The sequence below is a fragment of the Delphinapterus leucas genome, chromosome 7, assembly GCF_059928025.1.
Source record: "Delphinapterus leucas isolate spDelLeu-1000000601 "Yukka" chromosome 7, BTC_Dleu_Yukka2, whole genome shotgun sequence".
Lineage (NCBI taxonomy): Eukaryota > Metazoa > Chordata > Mammalia > Artiodactyla > Monodontidae > Delphinapterus > Delphinapterus leucas.
This window is the reverse complement of record NC_143135.1, coordinates 97,170,531-97,193,116: the sequence shown is the minus strand read 5'-3', so window position 1 is coordinate 97,193,116 and position 22,586 is coordinate 97,170,531. Positions and strand designations below refer to the sequence as shown.

Sequence of the window (22,586 nt, the reverse complement as noted above, 5' to 3'; positions counted from 1 at the left end):
CGCAGTTCAGGGATGCTGTCTCACCCAGAAGGGAAGGGAGCCCCTGGAATTGCATCATCTGGAGGCAGGACAGAGCCTTCCCTTTCGCTACAGTCTGCCTTCAATAAACCTCATTATCTAAATAAGAACCAGAATGGCTACTGGAGAGAACTGGCCTTTACGAGGCTCTTCAATAAATGTTTGCTGAATGGTTCAATGGATGGATGAACCAGAAGAGGGAAGGAAGACCAGGCTCTAGTCCTGGTGGATTCACTTTGCTGGCTGCGAGAACCTAGGCAAGTTACTTCGATCTTTGCGAGTCTCAGTTTCCCCAGCTATAGATGGAGGCAGTAACGTTTGCTCTGCCTTCTTCTCAGAGCCAGCTGAGATCGTGCATGTGCCAGTTCGAGGTTACATGGTTCAGCCAGACCCAGGAGCGTGGATCTCCACTGAGTAAACCCAGAACTGACTGAACCTCTCTGAAGGTTTTTCCTCATCTGTAAAATGGGAATAATAGAAACATTATGTGGTCATTGTGAGAATGTATTTAAGCTGAAACTCAATAAATGCTAGTTTCCTTCCTTTTCCCCATTGTCTTGACTCCTAGGGGGGAACATATCCACAACTTACTCAGTTCCCCCATTTTAGAAAGTCACCTAAATCGAAATTCAGCATCATTGGGTTTTTAGGGAGTTTGTTTGTTTTCCCAGTGGAACCCTTTCTATAACTACACATATGTGTGTGTGCTACCAATACATTTCTACTGGCTGGAGCCCCTGACAACTCATTTCTGCTGCTGGGTGCTGGAGGTGGGCCACCAGGAGAGACGGCTGATAGCTGGCTAGAAAACCAATGAAATGCACACATACACCTCTGCCAGGCCCCAGCGGCAGCTTCCCTGGAAAACCCTCACAAGTTCCATGGATGCCACATGGCTCTACCCACCAGAGCTGGGCTCTGGGTTCCTCTTGTGGAAGCTCCAACCACAATAAAGACACATCTCACTCTTGGTCCCCACCCCCCCTCCCCCGGGGCCGGAGCGTTGGGGGTCACAAGGGGCAGTAACCATCTCCCTGACGTCATGGTCTGGACTTTGAAGAGGAGAGGGCCAGGCTGGATGCCTCCAGGTCCAGGCAGGAGCCCGATGGTCTCCCCAGGTGGGTCTTTCACCTGCCAAAGGAGAGATGACCAAAAACCCCTCTCCAAGCCTCAGCGAGGACGCCACCGGAGGGGGCTGGGCAGCTTTCTCCACCTCTGTGTGGGCAGAAAAGTGAGGCACGTGCCCCTGCTCATTTTAGTTTACAAGTCGTGTGCTCTGCACATCCACACCGGAAGCCCCCTCTAGATAAAGAAACTGACGCCAAGATAGGAGCCCACCCAACTTGCCTGAGGTCACCTCCCCATCAGCTGAGACACCTGAGCTTTAACCCCTGGGCTCTTAACCCTGGATGAGTCTCCCCAAGGAAGCCTTCGTGGCTCTTCTGCCCGGCTCTTCCAGCGTCCTACTGCACGTCTTGTTTACTTGTCCACCTCCCTGGCTAGCCTGTGAGGGGCTGGCTTGCTCGTGCTCACAGCCCGGCACCCTGCTCAGGACCGGTACTTGGAGGCGGGGGAAACCATCACTTGGGCTGAGTGCTGCTGTCGGTAGGGCATGAACAGGAGGTAGGCAAGCGTCCTCTGGTCTCTGGAGGGCCCACAGGGGGGACCAGCCAGGTCAGGGTATGGCCTGAGCTTCCCCTCCTCCCCTCTCTCTGCAGGGGAGAGAGATGGGGAAGATGAGGGATAAGCAGCTAGATTTTCAAGTGAAGGGCAAAGGAGAGCAATAGTTACCGGACCCCTCTTGTGCTGGATGTGTTCTATCATCTCTTTGAATTCTCCCACCAGCCTTGTGAAGTAGTGATGATGTTTTTATGTACGAGGAAACTGGGGCTCAGAGGTTTAATGGCTTGCCTAAGGTCACCTGGCTAGCAGGTGATGCACGGGCTTGAACACAGAGCTGTCTGACTCCTAAATCCAAGACTTTTCCGTGTCCACTGCTGTCTCTTGGGCGGGGATGCCAAGGGCTCCTCCACATAAGGAGGAGGAGAAAGGCTCAAAGGAGTCTCGGCCACACAGCAAGAACCCTGGACACGGCTTTTTCCCTCCTGGGTTTTTACATCCACAAAGTCAGGTGAAATGAGGCTACTTCCCTCTCTTCAAAATGGCTAGAATTGGCTTCTGACAGTCTCCTAGGATAGGAAGGGCCAGATTTGGACAGAAGGACAGAAGGACATAAAGAACAATTAGGCCGGATGTCAGCACCTGGATGTTTGGGACAGGACTGAGCTTCTCAGAGTCCTGTCATCTAAACATGCACTTCACACCGACAGGGCCAGCAAGACCTCACCCCCCCACTCCCCCCCAATTTCCCACCCCCATTGTTCTCAGGGGACCCAGTCCTCACTGATTGCCCGCCCCAGCTCCACACTCCCTGTCTGACCCAAGCCACGAGGTAGGTAGGTTGCAAAAGCCAGAGATAGAAATGATTTACCCAGACCCAGATCCGACAGCCCGAGCCATGTCGCCTCCCACACCCACCTCTGTGGACGTGGCAAAAAGACAAATCAGCCCCCAAGCTCCAGTCAGGAAATGAATGTCCCACCAACGCTCCCATTAGCCCCCAAGAAATTAATAAACTCATCAGATCCAACAAAACGGCTTTGGCAGCTACCACCCGGAGCAATCTAACTGAGGAAAGGCAGTGGGAAGGAGAGCAGGAGGCAGAGCCAGGCGCCCTGGGGTACAGGCTAATCGCCCCACCCACTGGGCATCTTCCATGCCACACACATGCCAGGGGTGGGCAGGAGATACAGCACTCATCACCGACAATCTGCGGCTCTGTCTCCAGCCAAATTCCCTTGCTCCACCCCGCTGACACCTGCCCCCAAACCTCCTGCAGGAACAGCGGCTTTGTAAACCTCTTCCACATGCCCACGTGTGCCAGCTTGATTATGCTTCAAATAATGTCTTTCCGTGGCCCTCTCTCTGTGCTTTCTGTCTCTCCCACTTGCTCTGCCTTCCCACCAGTTTAGAGACTCCAGGGGTTGCAGTGAAGGGAGGAGAGGGTATGGATTTGGACACCACCACTGCAAGCCCATATAGCACCTTAAGGCAGGTAAGAAAAAGGCACCTCCTGGGCTGATGTGGCCCTGCGGGTGCGCAGCTGGGCATGCTGACTCCAGCCTCTACTCACCACTGAGCTTTTCACAGTCTGTACCACGAATGCAACGGCCCCAGAGTGGGAGGACCTGAGTTTAACTTGGCTTCTCTGCTTATGAGCTGTGTGACCCTGGGTGAGTTACTTAATCCCTCTGAACCTCAGTTTCCCCATCTATAAAATGGGGGTTAAAATAGTAATGATTACTTCCTAGGGTTCTTAAGGAGATTAAATCTGATGGTATATGTGCCAAGAACTAGGTGAGTATTCATAGAATTTGTCATGCATCGTCTGAGACAGAAGATGGGAATCTCTTCTGTGCCCTACACTTTGCACTGTAGACTCCAGTTTAGTAGATTAGACCAGTGTCTCATACTTTGGTTCCCGCACCGGCAACGTCAGCGTTAGAAATGCAAATTCTTGGGCTCCATTTCAGACTGACTAAATCAGACAGTCTAGGAGCAGGACCCAGCAGTACGTGTTGTAGCCAGCTCTCCAGCGACTCTGATGCAAGCTGGATTCGAGCAAAGCTCATAGAGCAACTCAGACGACAAACATGATGTCAGGGAAAGGCAAGGGTGCAGGAACGAAGAGAGGCTGAGGGGGCACCTGTGGCAAGCTAGGAAACGTTTAAAAACTGGCTCTCCAGGAAAAAAGGCCTTGTCTGATCTGCCCACGTCTGTGGTGTAAACACGCCCACCATGGCTGACTTCAAGCTACCCACATGCAGTCACGGGACACTGAGTTGGGAAAAGTGTGTAACGGGCTCTGGCTGGCCGGGCAAGCTGGTGCCACCACGCTCACAGGCCCTGTGCTGGGCGCTCGTTTATGCTTACGAATCTCACTGCCACCCTACTTATGAGTAAGGAAAGTGATGTCCACCTAGGTAATAATTTACCTGAATCACAGAGCTGAGGTGTGGAAAAAATCAACGTGCTGCTTCATTGCGATCACAATATTTAAAACAAATGTGTATTCCTTCTCACTGCTGATTCTGTGCTCTCAGAAGAAACTAGAATGCTTTGTCAAATATGAAAATCGAGGTAAATATAACTGATATGACACGTGTTTGCACGTGCACAGAAAGTATCATTTATCCAACTTCCTCAAAGGACACAGAATCCATATAAATTAATAATAATCATCTTGCTCCCTGGCTGTATAAAAATTAAATAAATAAAATTCAAATTAAAAAATAATAATGTTGCTCCTTTAAGCACTAAAATTGGGGGGGAGGGTCTTAATTATTTATTTGCAAGTATTATTTCCCAAAATTCTTTCAAAGGGAATCATACTTTCTGCCGTCCCCTTAAACAGAGGAGACATCTTTACCTTCACGCAGTGTCATCATTTTGAAGCCAGTTATTATCCTGTCCTGTGATATAGTGCTGGTCATTGGTTACTGAAATGTGATGGCCTCTCACCCTCATTTCCGTGCTTTCCTAAGTTAATTTGTCTACTTTTCATAGTGTCTCTTTTCTGATTGTGAACCGTCATTTCCTTCTGCTATTTGGATAGCTGTCTCGAATTGGTCCTTTCCCTCCAGCAGTTGTGTTTAAGATTCCTGGCTGAGCAACCAAGTGACCAAGCCTGAAAGAACTGCTGTAAGGAAAGTACAGATAAGGCCTGATGGGGCCTAGGGCTTTTAGTGAACAGACCCTGTGTCATTGATATGGGCAACCCACGGTCCCCTGGAGAGGTGAGCGCTGTACAGTTGAATGAGTGTGGTCTGCCGTGTGACCCTGGGTCAGCGTAAGCAAGCTGGTCACTCCCTCAGCAATGCACCATGGGAAATGCTTGTCCAGGGGCCCTGACCGCAGGCTTCGCCTGCTGAAAGAGCTGGCTGTGTGTCACCCAGAGACCGCATTAGCATCCAGCACTGTGACCTCGGGGCTGGGTGACCCTGAGCAAGTCACTTAATTTCCCCGAGTCTCACCTTTCCCTGCCCCCCACCCTAATCCAAGCTCCCACTGAACTTGCCCTGGACTAGGGTCCCCCGGGCCTCTCTTTGTTCTGTTCTCCACTCAGAAGCAGCCAGCCGTCTCTATCAAGTCTCAACTATGATCACACCGGCCCCTGCTGAAACCCTTCAATTCTTCTCCCACTTTCGTTTAAGGATAGAAACCAAAATCCTTAACATGGTCCACCAAGCCCCGTGAGGCCTGGCCTCTGCCCACCCTCCACGCTCATCTCACACCATCTTTCCCGGCTTTATCTGTGCTCCTGGCACACCTATGAGTTCACGTGCAACAAGCGCCTTCCTGCCAGGGTCTCTGTGCGTGCCGTTCCCCGTCTGGACTCTCCTTGCTGCCTGACCCCTTGGCCCCCAGCCCCATTTCAGCTAGTTCAGGGGTTGGCAGACCACGGACCACAGGCCCAATCCAGCCCGCTGCCTGTTTCAGGAAATAAGGTTTTATTGGAACATAGTCACGCCGGTTCACTGATGTATTGTCTGTGATTGCACTCACCTACAGCAGTAAAGCTGCAAAGTCTAAATTTTTACTATATGGGCCTATTTTATAAAAAGGAGTTTTCCAAACCTTGATCTAGTTTATACCTGTTAAAGCCTCAGGCCTCAGTTGAGAAATCACTACCTTCAGGAAGCCTTTCCTTCAACTCCCAAAGTCAAACTTCTCCCCGAACCACATTCTTTTCCTTTAGAGCATCTGGCCCGGGCTGTCATACATTTATTAATGAGACCATCGCTCACCACCTGTCTTTCTCCCTGTGCCGCAGGGGAAGAGCCCTCCGCTGTCGCCTGAGCTGGGTGGTCCTGCCCAGAGCAGCCACATGCTTCTCGCTCCCGACTAGAATCACTTGAGGTTGTCATTTTGCCGCTTTGTTCTCTACCAAATAGGTAAAAAGGGATTCATGTTTAAAACCCTGAGGGATTTCCTGACATCCGTACCTGCCTCTGTGAGTACGCACACGGCTCTGTAACATTTAATCTTTTATGTACGTGTAGATGATTGTTCTTCGCATCAGTGCTGCCAGGATGCAGCTTCTAGACAGGCTGACGTAACTCCACGGCCTGGCAGGTCCTTCTGCTCCAGAGTCAGAGTTCGCAAACACTTACTGATCACCTTTGCACGCTGGGCACTCAGCCACGTGATCTGCTTATGTAAATTTCTCTGATTCCGCATAACCACCCGGTTATCATTCCCACCTGAGAAATGTAGGCGCTTCAGACAACAGTAATAACACTTAAAGGCTTAAAGTAGGCATTTCATACAAGTTTTTGTTGAATGAATGAATGATTGAAATTGAGACTCAGAGATGTCAAACAACTTGCTGAGGGTCATAGTTCATAGAGGATGCAACTGGGATTTGAACTCGGGTCCTATTTACTGCTATACTATCTGGTCGGGGTAGGGCAAGTGCAGGCTACCCCGACCTTAAGATCTGGGCCTTCCCACACACCTCTCTGATCACCGTGAACTTGTTCTTTGGAGAATACAGACCTGAAGGTATTCAGCTACAAGAGTCCACGAGAGTGATCCTGACCAAGCCACAGGGTAGTTTCTTAGGGGCTCAGCACAGGGAGATGCAGAGGGAGGGCACCAGGAGACCTACATTTTCTTAACTCCTCTGCCATGCATAAGCTCTGTGACCTTGAGCAAGTCACTTAACCTCTCTGAGTCGTCCTCATCTGCAAAGTGGAGATAGACGGATCTGCCTACGCACAACACAGCAATGCTGCTGCTAATCAACTGAGCTAGTGTGTACGATGGCTTTCGAGGAGCCCTAATAAGCCACGGGAACTTAAGATAAAAGCACTACTGTCCGTGTGGTGGAAATGCAGCTGACCAGAAGTCAAGTCCTACCCTGCCATGTGCTGTGTGGCCCTGGGAAGTCAATTTTGCTGCCTATAAGACAAGGGTAGTTAGTCTTTCTCCCCTTCTCCTCTTCTTGGGATGATATGAGGTGATCACAGATGTGACAAAAGTTTAAAGCCCTATGCAAACGCAAGCTCTTTCTTCCAGATCCTTGTGCTCTAGGGCCATCCCAAAGGTGGACGAGCCATAACCAACGACTCCGTTTTTTTAACCTCAGTTTCAGGGTTCAAAGTTGAAGTCCTCACTAGGAAGAATACATAAAATAATGTATTAGTGTCTCCTTGAGTTCACGGAACTAATTTCAACATACAGGCAGGAAGAATGACAGTCAGATGTGAACTACTACGGCTAGAGGCCCCAGGAATTGAGACTGAGTTATAGTTTGGAGAGTCTATAGTATAGGTCTGTGCCTTGATATATGACCAGCCAAAAAGATCTGTAATGTAAGCCTCCGTGGTGAACCCCTGGCATGAAGGAAGAAAATGTTTATTGACTTTAAATCTAATATCTCCAATCATAAAACTTTACTTCACATGGGAGACTGGATCATGAGTGAGGGCCCCTGCCTCAGGGGTTGACCTGGGGAACAAAGGGAGTTATCGATGTTGGTGGAAGAGCTCATTCTCTCAGCCAAAATATTCTTTTAGCGGAAAATATGTGCTTACATGCACAATACTGTAAAAACCCAGGATCAAAGGACAACAGTGGCAAATGCCAAAGGTAAGAGATCAAAAACAGTCCCGGGGAAAGCTGGGAAGACTTCCTATCAAATGAGCCCTTCCTGGGCTGATTAAGCCTTCAGCTGAGTTGGTCTAAGGCAGTGTTTTGTTCAACTGCGCCTGCTACCCGTTAGTGGGTTAGGAAATCAATTTAGTGGGTCCAGACCTGCATTTTAAAAATGAAATATATATCCAGAATAGATCAGAGTGCAACCCACACACCAGGGGCAACTACTGTTTCATAAGCTTTGGTTTCAATTATGTGTAGGTGGGTGTTAATGTGCACCCTGGATTGGCAACCAGAATGCAAGTCATGTTCAAAAAGGATGAAAATGCCTGGCCCAGGAGATTCGGACACCTTACCTGTTCACTACTCTATACGCAGCCCCCTAGCAGAGTACCTGCAACACAACTGATGCTCCATAAATACATTTTGGGCATCAGTGAACTCCTTTCCTAGTCACTTATAACTAAAGGACTAACTATAAGGAAATTATACATGCTGATACTTTTGAGCATTTATCACATGTCAAATACTGGACTAAATGCTTTACATTTGTTATTTAATCTTCCCAACCACACTAATAAGGGAGGTACTATTGATACTATCATCCCCATTTTACAGATTAGAAAACTGAGGCTCGGAGAGGTTAGCTTTCTTGCCCAAAGTTCCATACGTAATGCGGATTCAACCCAGGCAGGTCCACTCTGCTGCACTGCCCCCAAGATATTAATTTTCCTGGGCTGTGGATGTGTAGTTAAATGTTTGGAAAACATTTTAATTGTTATTCCTTATCCATTGGTATTTGCCATAAGCTTTCCTGCTTGAAAGTCCACATCCCTGAGGTCAGACGTTGCTTTTCCTTGCCTTTGATTCTGACTTACGTATTTATGAGAGGATATTTATTTATTTTAACATCTTTATTGGAGTATAATTGCTTTACAATGGCGTGTTAGTTTCTGCTGTATAACAAAGTGAATCAGCTATACATATACATACATCCCCATATCTCCTCCCTCTTGTGTCTCCCTCCCACCCTCCCTAGCCCACCCCTCTAGGTGGTCACAAAGCACCCAGCTGATCTCCCTGTGCTATGGGGCTGCTTCCCACTAGCTATCTATTTTACATTTGGTAGTGTACATATGTCCATGCCACTCTCTCACTTCATCCCAGCTTACCTTTACCCTTCCATGTGTCCTCAAGTCCATTCTCTATGTCTGCGTCTTTATTCCTGTCCTATCCCTAGGTTCTTCAGAACCATTTTTTGTTTTTAGATTCCATATATATGTGTTAGCATACGGTATTTGTTTTTCTCTTTCTGACTCACTTCACTCTGTATGACAGTCTCTAGGTCCATCCACCTCACTACAAATAACTCAATTTTGTTTCTCTTTATGGCTGAGTAATATTCCATTGTATATATGTGCCACATCTTCTTTATCCATTCATCTGTCGATGGACACCTAGGTTGCATCCGTGACCTGGCTATTGTAAATAGAGCTGCAATGAACACTGGGGTGCATGTGTCTTCTTGAATTATGGTTTTCTCAGGGTATATGCCCAGTAGTGGGATTGCTGGGTCGTATGGTAGTTCTATTTTTAGTTTTTTAAGGAACCTCCGTACTGTTTGCCATAGTGGCTGTATCAATTTACATTCCCACCAACAGTGCAAGAGGGTTCCCTTTTCTCCACACCCTCTCCAGCATTTATGGTTTGTAGATTTTTTGATGATGGCCGTTCTGACTGGTGTGAGGTGACATATGAGAGGATATTTAAATAAAGTTTGAGGAAGAGGACAGTGGGGGACAGTGGAGAAAGTAAAGCATCAGGGGTTCTGGCTTCCTGATGTGGCCCTGTCTTCAGCTGGCCCTGGTCTCTGAATTGCACACGTGACCACTAGCTCTGGCAGCCCTTGTTCGGGCTCATCACAGTCCCCTCCACCTGGGGATGCCCAGCTATCCATCACCCCTCGGCCTGAATGTCCCCGCCTTGGGGAGGCCCTTCCCAACCTCTCACTCCCCATCACAGAGACTCAGGCATAATGCCCTGAGCTTCTTCTTTGTAGCACTCATCATATAATTATATAGATAATTATTTATTTCATATACTTATTTAGATAATTATTTGTTTCAAGTCCATCTCCTGCACTACCAAATACATTCCATGACTGGTGAGGCTCTGTCTTATTCCCCACATATGCCCAATGCCTAGTGTGGAATCAGTGCTCAGTAAATATCTGACAATTGCATTAATAATTTCCCCTTTGGAGCTCCAGCTCCCAGGAGAGTTGCCTGGCCTAGAATGGGTGCTCAAGAAATATCTGTTGAATTGAATTATGAAATTCCTTTGGGCAAGTCCCTTCGTTTTAGTCTTCAGTCATCTGACCTATAAAAGAAGGATCTAGTCTAGCCCCTTCCAACTCATACATGAATTCCTGAAAGTGCCAGGTGGATTTATAATGTGGTATAGCTTTTCAAAGGGCTTTGGGGCAAAGCCGGGGAGAGACAGGCCTGAGAGGGACAACACAAAGAGGCCTCGGAAGGTGACCGTAGGAGGGCACTGGAAGCTCGGCTGCCTGGACACGAAGATGAAGCAGGTTGGACTTCCCTGGTCGTGCAGTGGTTAAGAATCTGCCTGCCAATGGAGGGGACATAGGTTCGATCCCTGGTCCGGAAAGATCGCACATGCCACGGAGCAACTAAGCCCGTGTACCACAACTACTGAGCCTGTGCTCTAGAGCCTGCGAGCCACAACTACTGAGCCTGCGTGCCTAGCGCCCATGCTCCACAACAAGAGAAGCCACCTCAACGAGAAGCCCGTGCACCACAACGAAGAGTAGCCCCGGCTCACCGCAACTAGAGAAAGCCTGCGCGCAGCAAAGACCCAGCACGGCCAAAGATAAAGTTAAAAAATTTAAAAAAAAAGTTCTACTAAAAAGGAAATAGATGAAGCAGGTGGCCACCTACGAGAAGGATGCCAGGAAGGGCACTGTCCCACCTGCCAGGAAACAGCTCTCTCTGAGCCCGGGGGCTGATTGATGCCTGGTATTCCTCCATTAGAGGGCCTGGTGTGAGAGCTGGTCAACGTGGAAATAAACATCAAAGTGTTAACACATTATTATTCAATTCACCAGATATTTATTGAGCACCCAGTCAGCGGTACACACTACTTACAAAGGGATGGCAGGTTTGATGCAAGGGAAGAGAGTGCTCTTCTACTCAGACCACACCTGAATATTGCGTATTGTTCCACACACCACTCTTTCATGGAAGCATAGACTAACTGGAGTGTCTTGCAAGCATATTGACCAGGAAGGAGATTGAAATCACATTCTAGAAGGAACAAGTACAGGCAGTTCTGGGAAGGATGGACTAGATGTGTGGACCCAAGAAATGGAACTAAGGACAAAAGGAAGAGGGCTTCAGAAAGAAAGAATTCCACCCAATAGATGGAGAAACTTTCCAACAATGAGAGCTTCCCAAGATGGAATTTGCTGTCCCTATAGGTATTGAGTTCCCCAACACTGGAGGCATTCAAGCACAGACTCTACTTCATGAGAACACATTTGCAAGAATTCAAGCATTTGATTTGAGTAGTGATCTAGAGGGCCTTTATTAATCCTTTCGGCCCAAGAATGTGGGATCTAGATTCTACTTCTATATCAGGGGAATCAGAAGCAAGGCCAGAGTATCAAGGGGCAGATGAGGTCCTTGGACACTGTGAGAAAACAAGAGAGCAGGAGTATGGGGTCATGAATGCAGAAGGAAAAGGCCACTGTAGGAAAACTTCAGCCATTCTTGTTTGCTCCTTCCTGGTCTTCTCTCCTGGCTGAACCCATTACAGTTCGTTCTCATTATTCATGGTAGTTGCATTCTATAAGGTTGCCACAAGCACTGAATTAGGCAGACTGAACCATTTCTCCTAAGGGAAAAGCAGGGTTAGGTTCCTGCGAACCTCTGGCCACAACATTTTCATCAACCAATTAGCACATAACCCCGACTTATGTGTGTTTCTGCTGATAGACATCTTATTTAATACATACTGTTGATCCAATAATATTGGACAACAGCACTAGATGTCATGCCTGAACAACACTTTTCTAGCGCCTGTATTTTCTCTGTAAGGCACATTGCAGATTTCTTGCCCTTAGGGACACTAGACAGCACTTCAGCATTAAGTGCGGGGGTCGTTTTAAACAGCAAAATCTCCAAGAAAAAGCACAAAAATGTGAACGACATGACACTGCAGAGACTGTGAAAAGCACACTTGTTTACAGTACGAGCCGAAAGAAGGCAGAGCATCACCTTGCTGGACCCCAGCTGGGAACATGCCTGGCGACCCACTCAAATTTTTCACTGCTCAGTGCGTGTCTGTGAAAGCACCATGACTACTGCATTGGGGTTAAAAATATATTTTAGTGAGCAGATCAATTTGCAAATATGGAATCTGCAAAGAATGGGGATCAACTGTGCTCGTCTGCACCTGAATTTTCGACTCTTGCCAAGATGTGCCCAGACTTCTATCCCGAGTCCCCAACCTCTGGGATGTGAAGTGGAATTTAGTCTCGCCCTCACCACTCCTCCTGCCCAAGAGAACAAACCAACAGTGGCTCTGGTGACAGATAAATACTACGTAGGGCAGGAATGGAGCCCAGCTCACCCCACTGGACTCTGGCTAAATATGCCAATCCCCAGTGAGGCTCTTAGGAATCTAACGGACTCTCCAACTAGCTGAGGGTTTCAGAAGTTAAATTTCCCTGAGCAGGGCAGCGAGGATGCACACATCACCTTTCTTTTTGGACAGATGTACTGATTTTGATGACTTCTTTTGCCTACATCTCAACTCCCTCTTTTGTTCTCATATGGTCAAAAATCTCACAGACTCTCTTCTAAACATTTTGGAAGATAATCAAACTAGCACGGGGTGAGTGCACGGCAGAGTCTGTAAATATGAAGACTCAGCTGCACAGCCCTCTCTCACCTCCCAGAAGACGGAAGTCATTTCAAATTAGCTGCCGAGGAGAGAATTTATCAGAGAGCTCAGGCATGCTTGAGATTTTTCATCTTACAAGAAAATTACTGCCCACGAACACGACACAGTCAGGGCATGGAGAGTGCCCGGCTTCATTTGTTAAGCTCGCTGGGTACAGAAGTATCTTGGAGAAGCAATTGTATTAATAATACACAACTTTGAGCTCTGAACGGCAGATGCCAATTGAACTAATGGTTCTAACGAAGCATCTGGGCTGAAGGATGAAGCTGATCACCCCCATCTGCCGTCCTCCAGGAGTCAGGAGAATATTGGAGGGTGGGGGAAGATGCATCGCTGAGCTTTCAGGATGGACTGAGGATGGCCCATTGCTGCCCCTAGATGGATGCAGGCTGCAGGTGGGAGATGGTGTGTGGCTGGGCCTCACCGTGCTCTGGGAAGATGGGGAGCTTTTAGCTGGGGGTGGGGGTGGTGGGTGGGTGTCAGCAGCTCTTGTCTGGGCAGTGCCATGTCAGGCAGGCCCTAGATGTGCTGGGGATTCTCCCAGGAGTAGAGCCTTGACTTCTGGTTTTCGTCTGCACACCCACCCAGAGCCACTGCAAAGTGGAACTGGTGATACCACCACGTTAGGGAGTGGAGGACAGAGGTTAGGGACGGAGGAAGGAGAGGGAGGGGTGGAGGAGGGCCATGGGGAACCCTTCCTGAAGCAGGGAATTTATTTCTACCAGCCTGGTTGGCACGGGCTGGCCCTTGCAGCCTTCTTGCAGGGCTCTGGAGTTGCAGCAGGAGTGACGTGAGCATATGGCTCAGCCCTGCTCTGTCTTTCTGTCTTCCCCAAACCAGGCCGAGAAGCGAGATCCCGGGAATACTGCATGCAGAGAAAGGGAGATATATTGACAGCCACCCGCCGAGAGACAGCAGGACTAAAATTTGCACAGTAGAGTGGAATCCTCAAAGCACATCTATAAAAAATATTTCATTTTGTTCTCTCAAAAAATTGATGACGCACACAAAGCAGATCCTATGATGACCGTCGTTCCTGTTTTACTGAGGATGCAATCAAGGGACGGAACGTGGGGAGCTATGAGAGCTGGCACTGGCCTGAGCCCTTCCATGTCCCCACGGTGCCCGCCCTGCATACAGCTCCCTCTCACCTCCCCGGATTTCCCCTTCCCTCCGCCCGCCTGTCTGCGCTCCCCACACCTCTGGCCTGGAGCCTGCCCCGTGTCTCATCAGAGGGAACTGATGCGGGCTGCTTCCTGAGACTAAATTAGCAGCTCTCCCAGGCATGAGCCGGCTGAAGAGACGCGGGAAGCAGTCGCTCAGAGCTGGCAAACTTCCCCAGGCTGAGCTCAGGCGGGCTGTGTGATCGGGCATATTACAAGAAATAGATTGCAAACGCAGTCCTTTAAAACCCTGCTCCTCTGTCCCAAAGCAGCGACCCCCCCCACGGTTGAAATTTTAAGTAGCTCTAATTTGTTTGCCGGCTGATGTGTGAATAAGCTTCTATAGTCAGTGACTTTTCCATCAGAGCTGATAAGCAGGAAGTCCCTGTGCTTTGGGAGAAAGAACCAGAAATCTGTGGGCCAGGGAGGCAGGAGGAGAGAAGGACGTCAGGCAACACCCTTCGGAAGCCAGCTCTTCGGCCCCTCGGCTGTCAGTCATCCTGGGGGGTGGCCAGGAGAACCAGATGCCCTCACGGGATGAGGCACTTGATAGACTTTTAATTGACGAGAGGACTATTGCTGTTAGAGAACGGAAAGCAAATGGAAAGGGAGAAACGCATCAGTGATCGGAGGGGCCTTCCACTCCAATTTTCAAATTCCAGTTGCCAATGGGGAGGCTTGTCGTGTGGAATCTCTCTTGGACAAATGGGGAGCAGTGGCTTTGGAACATTCTCGTGACAAAATCCTCGGGCCCCACGCTCTCCGCACACTCCCCAGGTCCTAGCACCCCAGTCCCTTGTTCACTGGTGCATCTTTTCTCCCAGCCCAAGCTGAGCTCCACTCCCAGCTGGGCGGTCTGTACTCACGGAGTCCCTAAGCCTGGAGCAACAGCAGTGTGAGCATGCTACAGTAGAGGCAGGCCCAGGGAGCAGGCTCCCTGAGCTCTGGAGACATGAGCAGGAGTGGCCGGGTGAGAAATGGGGGCTGAGGGCGCAGGCATGGGGCGGCAGAGGGGGGATGGCACAGGACGAGGCTCGAAGGTAGGCAGGGACCAGCACGTGACAGCCTTGCTCTGGAGCTGCCATTTACCCTGAAAGCCAATGGGGGCCACGGTGAGGTTTTCAGCCCAGGAATGACGTTCCCATCTGCGTTCTCTGGTGGAAAGAACTGGACTTGATAACCTCTCAGGTCTCCTCCAACCCTAAGAATGTAGGATATTCTGTGAGATATTGTCAACTATTTTAAACCTCACGCCAACCCCCGTTCTCCCGGTGCCTTAGTTAAAAGGAATAAGTGACTTCTCAGTAACCTTCAAAGCAGCCCCCAGACCACCGATCTCTTTCTCCCCTCCATCTGGAGAAACTGCTGCTTCAGAATTTCCTCATCAAAGGCCAAGTCTCTGGGAATGGCCCACCAAGCAACACCCCTAGCCGGCCCTCTCTCGTCAGGTCCGTCCCCCAGCCGGGGAGCTGGCACGTTTGATTCCTGATTTCCAGCAATCAAACCCCACTCCTGTGCTCTGAGCCAGGACCCACAAAGGCAGCTTCAAAGGATCTGCATATTTATGGTAAACTCCCTCCTCGGATTGAAAATGTATTCCACAGCAGCAATCACGGGCACCCTCCTAGCAGCTTGCCCACTGGCAACTTGTCTGAGCCTTAATGACTTCTCATTAGCGCAGGTGGGATCTGAGCTGTCCCAGAGGCTCACACTAACAGGGGTGGGGGACCGGGCACAGATGCCGGGGGTGGGTGATGTGTCCATGGAGAGGGTGTCTCCATCGTCACTGTTCCCCCAATGCCGTGTACGGGCAACGGCAACACAGACCGTCACCTGACAGTGTGTTTTTAGGATTTTCTATTGTTCTTTGCTTTTCAAGTAGGAGAAGAGGTCTGGAGCGGGGAGAGACCCCAGCAGGTCTGCCACACTTCCTGGTGTTCTGGCTGAGGGGGCCATGATGAGAAGTGTAGCTGTCTTTATATTACGCAGAGGTGCAGCCGAAGCACGTTCCATGGCCACAAATGCTGGAGCATCCCACCCAGACCTCCCTGGAAAGGGGGCAGACATGCCTGTGTGTGGGCTTCTGTCAGGGAAGGGGGCAGCACAGGAGATCAAAGAGAGGCATCCTGTCCTCCCAGCAATGGGTGGGACCTGCCGGAACTTCAGGAAGCTGGAGTTGGATTCCCCAAACCTTCTGGAAGACACTGCATCCCTGAATTCTTGGTTTGCAAGGGTGACTCACAAAAGCCACTTGTCCACCCTCCTGCGTCTGGTTAGAGCCACACTCAAGTCATTCCAGGAAATCAGGCCCTTGGAAAGCTGAGTTTGTATCAGCTTTGGAAAACAAAATATGGCTGTCGGTTCACAATGTTTTTTATTCGCCCACTCCTGGCCAGCTCTGCCAGTCTCCATGGGAACAGAGTTAAATAGATCCATGGTCCAGGAAAAGGTGGCTCAGGGCTGGTTTCTATGAAAAGTTCACGTGACAATAACCCTGTGTATTTTGGAAGTGGGGATTAGGGGGAGGGGCAAGAGGAGCAATTAATTGACTCCAAGCCCCAGAGTTCAGAATGAATCAAAAATTTGAAGACTAATTCCAGTAAGCGACTCAATGTGGTGAATAGAAACCGAGTGTTTTGAGTGAGGAAGGCGAAAGTCCCACAGGACTCTCAGCTCTGTGCCAGTTTGCCCCATCTGGAAGCTGGTACCCACTTTGGGCCTTATGTTTTAATAGAGCCCCAGACAAACCAAAAAGCATTCGTGGTGAAAGATTTGTCACCTGTGTCGCATTGGGAACAGCTATGGGCCACTGTTTGGGGGAGGAAAAAAATCAGAGGGGCAGAACAACTCAAGCACTAGACAGTGATTACCGACTGCAGTTTTTGCCTTTCCCAAAAGACTAGGAGCTCTGGAAGGAACCATGACTTATTTATCTCACATTTCTAGCCCTTGACACGAAGTAGGTGCTCAAAAAGTTTTTATGCTAAGTTTCAGAAGAGGATGAATAAATGAAGGGAAGTCAAGCTATTTTTAAATATTTGAAGAGCTGGTAAAAAGAGAGAAAGCTGATTATCCTGGGTTGCTTAATGGGGCAGGACTAGGAGGCAGGTTTTGACTCAGTGCCTGGAAGATTCTGGAATGTGTCCCTGGGGGGGGTGGTGGTGAATCTCCCAGCCCAGGACATGTGCAAGGAGAGGCTGTGTGGCTGTTTCCCTCAGGGATGCTGTGGAGAACATTCTTGCACTGGGTTGGAAGATTAGACCAGAGGCCTCAGAGTTTCCTCCAGCATGTTCTGGGCAATTCTGCAGAGTGGAAAGACCAGGGACTTTGAAAACAGCTAGACCCAGACTCAGTTCTCAAGCCTGGAACTAACTAGCTGAATGGATGAGGAACATGCCTTTCTCAGTTTCTTTACTTGTAAGATGGACAGAATAGCTTTTATGCATGGTTGATAAAAAGATGAGAAATTTTAAGTACGCCCAGCACAGTGCGTCTTGTAGGAGACGCCCAATAAATGAGAGCCATTCTTACTATGTCAGCAGAGCATGAAGAGAGGGCTATGCAAATCTAGTTTTCAATAATCCTTGAGCTTAGCCAGACCAAATGTTGAGGGGTTACCATCCTCATTGCACAGAGGAAGAAAGCTGAGGTGCCCTATTGCGATATACAGTGAGCCAATGGAAAAGTTTCAATTTTCATCTTTAGCTAGAGATAACCCCCTCAACAGACACTACCCGGCCTCATCCCTCCCTCTCCCGAAGGCTTAATTAGAGCCTGTTAAGCCATTTCTGATCCTCAGATGAAAGGTGTGCTCATCTTATTACAGCCCTAACAAAGTCGCTGGGGGCCTGCTTGGAACCTCTGATCTTTAAACCAAGTTAAAATGAAGGAGATTAAGGGCCCTCTAAGACTGTGCTTTTTTTCCCTTGCCTCTTTCAAATATGATTTCTCGCAAATTAGGAAGGGAGATTATACTATTCCAATACCACCCAGGACATCTTTTGTGGGATGGGGAAGGAGAATATGGGATGGAGATGAGATAACTCACACTGGGGGCAAAAACTGGGTGCTGGAGCTAGTGAACCTGGTCCAGGTTTGGAAGTGTCACTTACAGGACACTATAGGGGACATTTTCCCCCAAACAGGCTCCAGTGGAAGCTCCACAGAGTTCCAAGATGGAAAACCTCTCGAAACAGAATCAAAACAGTAATTTTTTTGAATGGTAAAAAAACCCAAAGCCCTAAGCTCTAAAAAACTATTTTTAAAATGGTAATAATCCCTTAATCAGCCACTGGCAGGGAATATGGTATTTGGTTCAGACATTTTACCATTACAACCCACTGGGTCCCTGCATGCTTTCTAAATAGTCAGACCCAGCTCTTAATAGTCACTCGCCCAGATAGGAAGAGAAAGAAAAAAACCAAATCCAAATGAGAAGTTACCATGACTAAAGAAAGCCCAGCCCAGCAGGTCACCAGGAGCCAGGCTCTGTCCTGGTTTGCAGCAGGTGGCAGCAAGGTAAAGTGTTGTGATTTGGGGGCTTAGGGATTCCAGGAAAGAGAAAAGCCAGGAGGGGGAGACCCATGAGCATGGGCTTGGGAGTTGGACAAGCCTGAGTGTGAATTCCAGCTCTGCCCAGAGACCTTGCTACTTGTGGGCTTGGGCCAAGTTATCTACCATCCTTGAGCTTCTGTTTCCTCACTTGTGAAATGGGAGTTTATCTACTTTGAAGGGCTGTCCTCCAGATCAGAAGTGACCTGTGCAAAGTACCCATGTAGCTTCTGCTACACAACAGGTCCTCGAGAGATGTTCCTTGTCACTCTCCCCTCCCCTGCCAGCATCACCTTGGATGGAATTGGGAGAATATTAGAGAGTGCTACTGACATTCCTCCTACCCTGGAGCAGAAGCCCAATTAATTATCAGTCCCCAAACCATTTCTTCATCCTGTGATAAGCAGGGGAAGGACAGCTGTCAAGAGGCAAAGATTGGGTCGGTGATTGGGATGGGACCTGGGGACCAGGGCTGCAAAGCTATCTCTGTGCCCATGATACATCTTGCAGGGTTCTCACTGCCAATCACGGCATGTGAGCCAGACAGGAAAGCAGCGGTATGGCCACCAGATTTGTTGAAGAAAAATGGGTAGTAAGGAGGATTATGGTGATTCACTTTATAAGTCCAATCAAGGAGGTGTGCCCCTTAGGGTAGTTGAAGGTCAAAAACATCGTCCTCTTTAATGGTCACTTCTGTAGCAGATTCCATTCAACATTAGCTCAAAAAGATGGGGGTGGGATGCAGGAAGGTCAAGAAAAAATTCTATGCATTGAGGCTGCAGTACGTCTTTGTCAAAGGGCAGCCTGTGGACCACCAGCATGATAACCATCTATCTGAGTGCTAGTTAAGAAGACGCAGATTCCTGGAATGCACCCAGTTTTCTAACTCAATTTATAGCTGTAGGGCTTAGGAAAGTACATTTTAAGACGAGCACCATTGGTCATTCTTGTGCACACCTGGGTCTGGGAAGCCCTACCCTCCATAGGTGCTGCGGAAGAAGGGGCAGCAGCTGTTGTGCAGGATGCCTCCGAGCAGAACCCCTTGCTGCACTGGGGCGGGGCTGAGGGATGGGTGCTGGTGGCTGGCGATGCTATTTCCTAATGACTCAGGCGGTCTTGCAGCCTGGCAGCTGGGAAAACCAGCCTGAGTGGCGGCTGGTGGAGAAGCACAGGTAAGGTGAAGAGGTACTCCGAGCTTAATGAGCTGTTCTTCAAGTAGAGGGTGGGATCGGAGCGGCCAGCCAACTCTGTCACCGCAGGTGTTGCCCGATGGAAGTGGGCTGTTTCCAGGGAGCATCTCAAAGCAGGGCTGAAGGCCAAGGGGCGTTTTTCAAAGCCTGAGCCTGGGCTTTCTATGCAGGTGGTCTGGGCTTGGCATTGCTCCCCTAACTACTGCTTCTCCCCATTATTCTCTCATCCCTTCCTTTTCCTGACCCTGTTTCACTTTTCCTGTAGCACTTACCTCTACTGACATATTATATAGTATTTGTTTGCCTGCTGTCTGTTCCCTATTAGAATACAGGCTCCACGGAAGCAGACACTAAGCCCATTTTTCACCTCTGTCTAGAAGACAGCCTGGCACATTACAGGCACTCAGAATATATATATTGAAAAAATGAATAAATGTTCTTTACTTCACATCCCCCACTGGGACTCAGGAAGTCTGCCTGACAATTTTCCTACAGGCAGGCAGCTTCCTTTGTTCCGAGAATTATGAGCCCGAGGGCATGATTTGAGTTTAATAACCTAAAGTGCACTTATTTTTTCCGTCAGTCTCTCTCTCCAGAGTGTGGGCTGCCTCGGTGCAGGGACTGTGCCTTTTCGGTTTTGTTTGCTGAATGCCCAGCACAGTGCCTGACTCATAGGAAGGGGTCAGTACATGATTTGTTACACACATGAAATGACCATTTTGTGATCCTCCATCCCATAGTTTCTGGCCGCCTACCTAACTCCCACCCCATTTGGGAAGTTATGAAAAAAGGTTGCTGATGTCATTGCTTAAAGATCACGTAGCTCCGGCCCTGAGCTACGAGGAGTCGTTAACATAGCTCCTCTCTCGGTCTGGGACTCCTGTCTTTTACTTTCTCGTCTTCCAAGAAGGGTGACCTGGCCTTGTGGCCCAGCATAATCACTGTCCTACTAAAACGAACTCCACCGGCCCCCGTGAGAAGGGCTGAATTGGAGCCTCTCAGGCATGAGGACCGAGGGGAAGGATGCAGATGTGACGGCCCTCCCAGCGCAGCCCAGAGTATCACCTGGATCACCTTGGGTGCCTGATGTTGCAGCCGTTCCTGGGCCCTCTGCTAGGTCTACCCAATCAGATTCTTGTGGGGTGGAGTCTAAAAAATCTGCATCTTTAACAAGTTACCAAGGTTAGTCTAATGCACAATTTGTCATAGTGGTTAAGAACTTGGGCTTTAGAATCAGAGGTACTTGAGTTCAAAACCAACTGCCATTACTACATTGTTCAAGGCCAAGTCAGTCTCCTGGAGCCTCAATTTCCTCGCTTGTAAAATGGGGATTAATAAAAAGTAACTACTTTGTAGGATTAAATGAGAAACTACAAATGACACACTTCTTGTGGTAAATGGCCCATGGTAAGAGCTTAATAAATGAAAGCCCCTACGATAATGATGATGGTGGTGGTGATGGTGGTGGTGATGGTGGTGGTGGTGATGGTGATGGTGATGGTGGTGGTGATGGTGAAGACGATGGTGATGGTGGTGATGGTGGTGGTGGTGGTAAAGAAGATGATGATGATCCTTCATAATCTCCTGAAAAGGTGATTCTGTGACCCCTTCAGTGGTATGTTTCCTTGGTCAGCCGCTCTGCTAGGCAGGAGGCTCTTCAGTATGTCTGCTTCCTGCCCTAATTAGTGCATCCTTTCCTACTTCTAAGGCTCTTTAAGGTTGGAGAAAGGATACACTAAGAATAAAGAGTTGATTATTAGAGTGACGGGGAGGTTGGAAGACCTTCCGAGAGGCACTTGGAGTGACTGCCAGAATCCCTGTTTCCTCTGATGTAAGAAAATCAGAGGAAAGGAGAGTGAGAAGGTTAATGGAGGAGAATGAGAAAGGAAGAGGGTGTTGAAAGGAGCTCCAGGGGACAAAGCATCCTGAGCTGGTGGAGGAGACAGGGAGCAGCCAGGAGGGGGGAGGTGTGGTTGGCATGGCAGAAGGGTGTGGGTGGGCTGGTCAGAAAAGAGCTGACAGAAGAGAACTGAACGCCGAAGGGATTCCTCAGCCCGATGGTATCTGATCTGTACGTGACGGGCAAGCAACCTGGAATCTAACCCTGGTTCCAGGATTAGGGCGAGATTCAGGGAGTAGAATAATCCAAAGAGTGGAAAGACCTGGGAATTCCCTCCTTATACGATGCTCCCTTGTCTCGCCTCTCCCCACATAAAGCACGGCTGCCTCTCTCTTGGCATTTTGCTGGGGCTGCGGCCCCTGACCCACACTGGCTGATCCTGGTGCAGGAAGGGGGAAGCCAGGACTTGCCAGGAGCCTTGCACTGGACACAGCCTGCTGCTCCTGGGGACAACTCAGAGCAGGAGGCCATCCTGAGTGCCAAGGAGAAATGGGCTGGGGACAGAGAAAGGAACAAGGAGGAGGGATCTGCCACCACAGTGGCATGGCTAGGCTTACCTGCCGGAAACCATTCCTTGTGAACTGTAAGATTTTCAAGGCATAGTTGGACCTCTGGCCTTTGCTGTTGAATTCAATGTGGCCGGTGAGACCTTCCAATTCTACCTGTCCAAGAGAGAGTGAGTTACAGCACCAAATAGGCCCCGCCTTCCATGTGGCCCCAAGCAAGCATTCCACCATGCTGGTTAAGGATGCCCAAGAGAAGGGAAGCCATCAAGATCCATTCTCCTGTCCACCTCTCAGCCACAGGATCTTCAGACTATGCAAGTGATGTCTCTGGAACCAATTCAGACTTGGCCGGGGCTAGAGGAGGAAAGGATGCCCCACACCCAATGACCTCACAGCTGCTGTGATGTGACGATGCTGAGATGCTAGCTTGAGCTCAGATCCCCCTGAGCTCCTCCTCCAGGCCCTTGGCTGTGAATAGCATTTATCCTCCTTGGGCAGCTACTCACCCACCTCCAAGCTGCGGGATAACCTGACTCTAACTGCAAAATCCTAG

The 22,586-nt window shown here is 49.1% G+C and overlaps 1 protein-coding gene across 1 annotated transcript in view; it reads right to left on the bottom strand.

Annotated features, from left to right (window-relative positions):
* The window catches only part of GRIK4 (glutamate ionotropic receptor kainate type subunit 4), a 327,108-nt gene that overhangs the window by 83,650 nt on the left and 220,872 nt on the right, over positions 1–22,586 (bottom strand). The window contains exon 9 of the mRNA XM_089915709.1: positions 22,085–22,189. Coding sequence (XP_089771835.1) covers positions 22,085–22,189 — 105 coding nt within the window. The remainder of the gene's footprint in view (positions 1–22,084; positions 22,190–22,586) is intronic.